Source organism: Dipodomys ordii, unplaced genomic scaffold (genome assembly GCF_000151885.1).
Source record: "Dipodomys ordii isolate 6190 unplaced genomic scaffold, Dord_2.0 Scaffold54, whole genome shotgun sequence".
In the NCBI taxonomy this organism is placed as follows: domain Eukaryota; kingdom Metazoa; phylum Chordata; class Mammalia; order Rodentia; family Heteromyidae; genus Dipodomys; species Dipodomys ordii.
The window spans coordinates 1,676,677-1,685,513 of record NW_012267270.1 but is presented as its reverse complement, the minus strand read 5'-3'; the positions used below and the strand labels follow the sequence as shown (position 1 = coordinate 1,685,513).

At 47.0% G+C, this 8,837-nt stretch overlaps 1 protein-coding gene across 1 annotated transcript in view; it reads left to right on the top strand.

Moving 5' to 3' along the window:
- Ppfia1 (protein tyrosine phosphatase, receptor type, f polypeptide (PTPRF), interacting protein (liprin), alpha 1) overlaps positions 1-8,837 on the top strand; it is a 101,241-nt gene that overhangs the window by 70,495 nt on the left and 21,909 nt on the right. The window contains exons 19-20 of the mRNA XM_013020868.1: positions 5,045-5,126; positions 5,220-5,420. Of these exons, the coding sequence (XP_012876322.1) occupies positions 5,045-5,126; positions 5,220-5,420 (283 nt within the window). The remainder of the gene's footprint in view (positions 1-5,044; positions 5,127-5,219; positions 5,421-8,837) is intronic.

Below are 8,837 nucleotides of genomic sequence, written 5' to 3'. Positions count from 1 at the left end.
CCGACCTGGAACTTGAACTCTGGGCCTGGGTGCTGTCCCTGAGCTTCTTTTGCTCAAGGCAAGCACTCTACCACTTGCGTCACAGTCCCACTTCCCGTTTCCTGGTGGTTAATTGGAAATAAGAGTCTCACAGACTTTCCTGCCCAGGCTGGCTCTGAACCATGATCCTCAGATCTCAGCCTCATGAGTGGCTAGAGTTACAGGTGTGAGCCACTGGTACCTGGCTAAACTAAGTCTTGAAGAACTGGGGCAATGGCTTAATGGTAAAGTGCTTGCCTACCATTTGCAAGACCCTAGATTTAGTCCTCAGCCCTGCAGAAAAATAAATAAGTGAATGAACTAGTTGAACTCAGTGGTTCCTGTCTGTAATCCCAGCTACTCAGGAGGCAGAGGTCAGGAGTATTGGGGTTTTTGAGGCTAGCCTGAGGAAAAACACAAGAGTCTACCTGAAAATAAAAAATAAGGCTGAAGGTGTAGCTCAAATTTTTTAGGCTTAGCAGTCAAATCCCAGTACCTACCCACTCCGCATAGCAAGCAATGTTTGGAATGACTGTTAAGGAGTGTGTATTTACTTCTCAGTTTTCTCTGAAGTAGACTAGAAGGTGAGTTGACAACACTCAAAACCTGAATAAGGGACAGGTGCCTGTGACTCACGCCTGTAATCCTAGCTAATCAGGAGGCTGAGATCTGAGGATCGTGGTTCAAAGCCAGCCTGGGCAAGACAGTCTGTGAGCCTTTATTTCCAATTAACCACCAGAAAACTGGAAGTGGCGCTGTGGTGTAAAGTGGTAGAGCACTGGCCTTGAACAAAGGAGCTCAGGGACAGTGCCCAGGCCCTGAGTTCAAGCCCCATATGGACCAAAAAAAAAAAAAAAAAGAGAGAGATGAGCTTAATAGATGAAGACTATCTCAGGAAGGAGAGCAAAAGTCAAAGATAACAGGCTCACGCCAGGTGATGACTGCCTGTTTCTGATTGTTCTGACTGAGACGTCTCATGGTGGCCACTTCTGCATGCCTGAGAAACTGCACTGAGCTCTGGGGCCAGGATTGCACTGTGGCTGTGTGAGTCCTTTCCACCAGAGCCCAGCTTTTCTTTCTTCTTGTTCTTTTGATCTTTTTCTCTCTTTTTCCTTTTTCTTTTGACAGTACTGGAATTTGAAGTTAAAGCTTCATACTTAGTAGGCAAGCACTCTACCACTCTACCCAGTTCTTTTGTGCTTAGGCTATATTCAAGAGAGGGTCTTGATTTATGTCCAGGCTGTGGTCCTCCTATTTGTGCTTCCCTTATTGGCCACACTGACAGCCATGTGCTCCCTTGCCCACCCCCAGTTTTCCTCCCGTAGCTTGTCGTGGTAAGTGTGTACCATCACACCCAACCATTGGTAGAGATGAGGTCTTAACGAACTTTTCCGTCTGGGCTGGCCTCAAACTACAGTCCCTGGACCTCTGCCTCCCAAGTAGGTAGTAGTACAGGCTTGAGCCTCCACACCCAGTGTCTAGTTTTTCTTTTGCTTCTGGAGTTGTCGGTTGTGATATGGGCCTCATGTCGCTCACGGTTGCTGTCTTGACCTGCACATGGGCTGGCACCGCACTGCACAGGTGACCTCTGTGCTGCTAGCAGTAGTGCTGGTGCTCAGCCTGCCCCTCTGCAGGTGGGTGTGTGTAGAGCATAGAGCTTGGTTTGAATGCTCTTATGCTTTCATTGCGTAAAAGACAATTGAGGTAGTTTTTGAGTTTGTGAAGCGTCATATGAAACTGGGCCTTTTGCCTCTTAGCAAAGGTGTTTCATCAGCCACCCTACTGTGAGAAACAGCATGGTCTGCAGCAGTGACTTTCTCATTCCACCCTGCAACCAGGAAGTTTGTATTTCTTGTACGAGGAAAAAAATAGTATAAACTTGCCAAAAATGTGTTATTTCTCTGAAATATATTTCTCAGGAGGTGTTCTTGAGCATTAGCTGTATGAGGATAGATGAGTACCTGATTGAACTTATGTCAGGTGTGTGTGCCTGTGCATGTGTGCCTCTGTATATGTGGTGGTACAAAGGCAGGTTTTTTTCTGAACCATGAAGTTCAGATATCTGCTTGTGTGGCCGGGGTGTTCAGATGTCTGCCTGCCTGTGTGGCCATGGCTGTATGTAGGTTCTGAAATGCACTGACAAATAGCGGACATTTCAAAGTACAAAGGTCGCTCATCTGACTACAGCAGGTACTTTTGTCTGTCAACGAACCTGAGTAAAATGGATTTCAGTCAAAACTTCTCTAGTTAAAAGAATAAAAAAAGTTCAGCTGGGCACTGGTGGCTCATGCCTGTAATCCTAGATGAGATCTGAGGGTCCAGACCAGGCAGGAAAGTCTGTGAGATTATCTCCAATTAATCACTGGCAAACCAGGAGTGGAACCATGGCCTAAAGTGGTAGTGCACTAGCCCTGAGCTAAAGGAACTCAAGAACAGGCCTCAGGCCCTGAGTTCATGCCCCACAACACACAGAAAAATAAAATAAATAACACTGGACATTATTCTTTTTCTATTTTTTGGGGGGTGCTCGAAGTGGAGCCTAGGGCTTTGGTGTGTTAAGTATTTTACCACGAAGCCCTTTCCCTTGCTTGGGGCATTATTGACTTAAGAATGAAAGTTTGTGTCCCCCCAAGTGCTGTTGGCTGCCATTGTCCCCTACCTGAGAGGATGCTCTGCCTTCTGAGTTACCACTAGCCTTGAGGGTGTGCCCTTGACTTCCAAGCTGACGTGGGTATGCCAGGCCTTGCGGGCTTACTGGCCAGCCTGTGTTGTGCTTCATGAGGCACTAGGCTTGCTGAGACTCCAGCCAGGGCCCTGAGCTCAGATGGCTTTCTCTGCTGTGGCTGGAGCAGCGCCTGTGGTTGAGCTCCCTGGGCAGTAGGAGCCCAGCATCCCTCCTGCCCCTCTGTGGCGTGGAGCATGCTCTCTCTTGAGGGCGCCTGCTATGGGGTACTCTCAGTCATTCCAGGCTCAGGTCTGCACTGAACTTCTGAGACTGTTTTTCTAGTCTAGTGACATTGGAGGCCTCCATCCTCCCTGGGTCCCTGCTGCTCCCAGACTTCCAATGTGTTTTCTATCCCTTCTATCAAGAATATTTAGCTTGGGGCTGGGAAGGTGGCTCAGTAGTAGAGTGCTTGCCTTGCATGCATGAGGTCCTGGGTTCGATTCCTCAGCACCACATAAGCAAAAAGAAAAAAGCCGGAAGTGGTGCTGTGGGTCAAGTGGTAGAGCACTTGCCCAGACCCAGAGTTCAGGCCCCACGACCGGACCACCCCCCTCCAAAAAAAAAAGTGTTTAGCTCCTCGTCTGGAGCATGTGAGGGATGCAGGATATAGCCTTGATTCTGGGGCCACAAACAGGTGTCAGAGCAAAGACAGCCAGGTCCTATAGGAATGATTGGGAAGGCGGGCTATGGATTACGCTCCGGGGTAGAGTATATTCAGTCTGCAAAAGGTTCTGGGTTCATTCCCACATACCAAAGAAAAGTCAAGTTGACATGAAGATGTGTCTGCAGGCAAATTAAATGTACCTGTCTCCACTCTAATGCTGACCTGCCTTCCAGGCTATTCATTTTCTAACTGCTAGAAGTAGATAAGATGCAGTGAGCATCCAGTATCATCTCCCACAGGCAAAACCATGACTGGGGTTTGCCATTGAGCCCTGTAGAGTATTTTGACTGTGTGACAGCACATGGCAGGCCCGATTCCTCTGCACGTCTAGCTCCATGGCTGGTCTTGCGTTCTTGTGCCCTTGGCCTTTCTGCGCTGAGGGAACTGTTGCATTTTAGGCTTCTTTTAGAAAGGAAGCCTGTGGGTTAGAGCACAGAATGACCCAGGGAGTTTATTTAGCTCAATAACTGTTAACTAGAAACTGCCAGGAGATGCTTGCTGCTTTTAGGTCAAAATATTTTCTTTTTTTTTTGGGGGGGGGTCCGGTCGTGGGGCCTGAACTCAGCTCTTCAGCTCAAGGCTAGCACTCTTATCACTTGAGCCACAGCACCACTTCCGGCTTTTTTCTTTTTGCTTATGTGGTGCTGAGGAATCGAACCCAAGGCCTCAGGCATGCAAGGCAAGCGCTCTACCACTGAGCCACCTTCCCAGCCCCTAGGTCAAAGTATTTTCAACATTAAGAATCTATAGTCGGGGGCATTGGTGGCTCACACTTGTTATCCTAGCTACTCAGGAGGCTGAGAGTTCAGGATCACAGTTCAGTGCCAGCCTGGACAGGAAAGTCCATGAGACTCTTATCTCCAATTACCCACCAGAAGTCCACAAGTGACGCTGTGCCTCAGAGTGGGAGAGTGCTAGCCTTGAGCAGAAAAGCTCAGGGACAGCGCCCAGGCTCCACGACCAACCAAAAAAGAATCTATACTTTTTGTTTGTGAAAACTCTCACAGAAATAGATAGATGCCTGTGTCCTGACGCATGTGTATTTCTTTCTGCTAGACATTGTTTGAAAGGGTAGTAGTTGTGTTTATCCCTAAATGTCCAGCCACTGTAGTGTTCTAGAAACTGGCTATGATGGTTGCTTCAGCTAGCATGTCCTCACATGGACACATGAACATTCTTGAAGATGTGCAAAACTGACCGTGGGAAATTGTGAGGGAAGAGAAAAGAAAGAAAGGGAGGACAAAATAGGGTTGTATAAAGCTGTATAAAATGTTAAAGGACAACAATGAGGAATTCAACTGTTACATTTGGGGGCGGGGGGCAGAGAGGCTGGGGCAGGGGTGCTGGCAGGGATGCTCCTAAAGCTTGAACTGGGCACTGTCCATAAGCTGGTCCTCTACCACTTGATCCACAGCTTCATTTCTGGCTTTTTTTTTCTGGTTAATTGGAGATAAGAGTCTCACAAACCTTCCTCTCTAGGTGTCTAACTGTGATACTCAGATATCAACCTCTTGAGTAGCTAGGATTACAGACATGAGTCAACAGCATCTGGCATTATTACACTGTTGAAAGTGCTCAAAGAGAACTCCTTTAGACTCGCATCTCACAGTGATTCTTTTGAATGCCTCTCATCATAGGCACGAGTTGCTGGAGGAAGCCCGAAGGCAAGGCTTACCTTTTGCTCAGTGGGACGGGCCCACAGTGGTCGTATGGCTAGAGGTACTTCCCTTTTATATACCATATTTTGTGAACTGGTTTGTGCACCCTTGCACGGTATGCCTGACATTCTGGTCTCCTTGTCCCCGCCTCCAGCTCTGGGTTGGGATGCCCGCCTGGTATGTGGCAGCCTGCCGAGCGAATGTTAAAAGTGGAGCCATCATGTCAGCTCTGTCTGACACGGAGATCCAGCGGGAGATTGGCATCAGCAACCCCCTGCACAGGCTGAAGCTCCGCCTGGCCATCCAGGAGATCATGTCCCTGACCAGCCCGTCTGCCCCACCCACATCCAGGACGGTAAGCACACAGGCAGCTTGTCCTTGGGAAGAAGGAAGCATCGTCCTTGCGTTGCTCCTGGAGTCTTCAGAACCACACCCAGGGCAGTTCTAGTTTAAAATGTCAGTATTCAGATTTACTGCTACTTGTAGTTTGTGGGAAGTGAGCAGTCTAAAGAACTTAACTTTACAAAATGCTTTGGGCTGAGAATGGTAGCTCAGTGGGTGAACGCTTGCCTAACACACACAAGGCCATCGTTCAGCCTCCACTGGTACACCAAAGCCAAGCTTTTGTGAGAGCTTAATGAGAGCCAGATACGGTGATGTGTGCCAGTAATGAGGTAGCAGCCACTTGGGATGCCGAGGTAGGGGAGATTAAGAGTTCAAGGCCATACAGTGAATTCTTGCCCAGAAAGACCTCCTAAAAAAAATAAGAAGTTAGGAGCCAGGCTCTGGTGGCTCTCGCCTGTAATCCTAGCTGCTCAGGAGGCTGAGATCTGAGGATCACAGTTTGAAGCCAGCCCAGGCAGAAAAGTCCATGAGACTTTTCAAGTTAACCAGCACAAAAGCCCAAAGTAGTACTGTGGCTGAAATGGTAGAGTACTAGCCTTGAGCACAAAAGCTCAGAAACGGCATCTGGGCTGAGTTCAGGCCCCAGAACTGGTACCTGTCTTACTCTTCCCGAATTCTCGCCCCTTCCCCCCCCCCCCAGAAAAAGCTAGAAGTTGATAAATTTAAATTTGGGTGTAGCTGGGAGCTGGTGGCTCACGCCTGTCACCCTAGCTACACAGGAGGCTGAGATCTGAGGATCCTGGTTCAAAGCCAGCCGGTCAGGAAAGTCCATGAGACTTTTACTTCCAATGAACCACCAGAAAACTAGAAGTGGCGCTGTGGTTCAAGTGGTAGAGCACTTGCCTTGAGCTGAAGAGCTCAGGGATAGCACCCAGGCCCAGAGTTCAAGCCCCATGACTGACCCTAAAAATAAAAAATTGGATCTATCAAAGTTGAGTCAGTGTAAGGACTTTTCAAGGAAGGAAAAAATTAAAAATTACTATTTATGTGTGTACTTTAACATTTTCTGCTTGTTTTATCATTCATAATTAGGTTTTTTTTTTTTTTTTTTTTGGCCGGTCATGGGGCTTAAACTCTGGGCCTGGGCGCTGTCCCTCAGCTCAAGGCTAGGACTCTACCACTTGAGCCACAGCGCCACTTCCGGCTTTTTCTGCTTATGTGGTGCTGAGGAATCGAACCAAGGGCCTCATGCATGCAAGGCAAGCACTCTACCACTGAGCTACCTTCTCAGCTCCTCATAATTAGTATTTGCACTGTAATATAAGGATATTGGCTAATCAAATTTTAGAGTATAAATGCTTTTATTTTCTGTGTGCCAGTCCTGAGGCTTGGGCACTGACCCTGTGCTTTTTTTGTTCAATGCTAGCACTTTACCACTTGAGCCACAGTTTTACTTCCAGCTTTTTGGTGATTAATTGGAGATAAGAGTCTCATCGACTTTGCTGCCCATGCTGGCTTCAAACTGTGATCTCAGCCCCCTGAGTAGCTAGGATTATAGACATGAGCCACTATCACCTGGCTAAATTTTTATTAAATCATAAATATAGGGCCAGAGCCCCTAGTGCTCCTTCCCTGGGGGCTGTATCCTGCTCCGACTGTAGACTGGTCTATTCTACTTCATAAAAATAGGATGTGCACTGAGGAAAGTGAACTATACAACTCATGGGAGCAGATGGGAGATGGTCTAGGAGAGAGCAAGGGAAGGGAAGACACTGTACAAAAGGAAAGATACTCATTACCGGACTCCTAATTGTAATCTCTCTGTGTATCACCTTTATATAAAGTAAAAAAAAAAATCTGAACTTTTTTTTTTTTTTTGGGTCCGGTTGTGGGGCCTGAACTCTGGGCCTGGGCGCTGCCTCTCAGCTCTTCAGCTCAGCTCAAGGCTAACACTCTACCACTTGAGCCACCGCGCCACTTCCGGCTTTTTTCTATTTGCTTATGTGGTGCTGAGGAATCGAACCCAGGGCCTCAGGCATGCAAGGCAAGCGCTCTACCGCTGAGCCACCTTCCCAGCCCAAAATCTGAACTTTTTAAAAAATGTATTTATATTTTTACTGCCCTGCTCCCTAGAGCTTGGCATAAACTTTCTTTGGACTGTGGGCCCCAGAATGGCCTACCACAAGTACATGTGCCACCAGTTCGGGCGGCCGCGAGCTGCCTGATCTGTGTAACCCTCACACTGTGCCACCACTATTTTTATTTCTTTTTTCAAACTTTTAATTTTTAGTTTTTGCCAGTCCTAGGGCTTGAACTCAGGGCCTGGGTACTGACTCTGAGCTTCTTTTTGCTCTCTCTGCCACTTGAGCTAGTGCGCCACTTCTGGCTTTTTCTGTTTATGTGATACTGAGGAAGTGAACCCAGGGCTTTATGCATGTTAGGCAAACATTCTACCACTAAGCCACATTCCCAGCCCAACCATTATTTTCAGGACAGAAATTAATCTTTAAACATATCACAATGCATATTTATTTGTTAATATATTTTGTACTATATATCGTAACTATTTGAAATAAAGTTTCTATGAAAAATTTTAAAAAAGAAAAGGTTTGTGGCCCAGTCATGATAGCGTATCTACTCCCTCCTTCTAGTGTATGGAAATTCAGTTCTCAATACAAGGGTCTATTAAAAGAAAAAAATACGGAAGTGGCGCTGTAGCTCAAGTGGTAAAGCGCTGGCCTTGAGCTGAAGAGCTGAGGGACAGCGCCCAGGCCCAGAGTTCAAGCCCCATGACCGACAAAAAAAAAAGGAAAAAATACAAGCTGGGTGCCATTGCTTAGGTCTTTAATCCTAGCTACTTAGAAAGCTGAGATGTATGGATCGATGTTTGGAGCCAGCCCAGGCAGACAAATCTAAGAGACTCTTATCTCAATTAAGCCACAAATAGCTAAAAGTGGAGGTATGTCTTAAGTGGTGGAGCACCAACCTTGGGTAGAAAAGCTCAAGCAGAACTGTAGGCCCTGAGATCAAGCCCCAGTACCAGCAAAAAAGAAGGTGGGGTCGGTGGGGGTGGGAAATAGACTCATCCTCATGATGTTAGGTAATGTTTAAGTAGGACTTAAGGAATCAGATGTTTGACCTCTTGAAATGCTTTGTGGCATCCACAAAGTGCTGCTGATAACATAGGAAAGACTGCTCACTGCTCCCAGAGCGTTCTGATTCTTCTCAAGCAGGAGTTTTTCCTGAGAAAATGAGGGGAGCTGGGCATAGTGTTTCACATCTGTAATTCCTGCATTCAGGAAACAGAGACAGAAAGGTGGAGAGTTTGAGGCTAGACTGGGCTATATATTGTCTTTTTGCTTTTTATTCTCTCCTTTAAAATAGACTCCAAAATAATAAAGCAATGGTACTTAAGTCAGGTTATGAG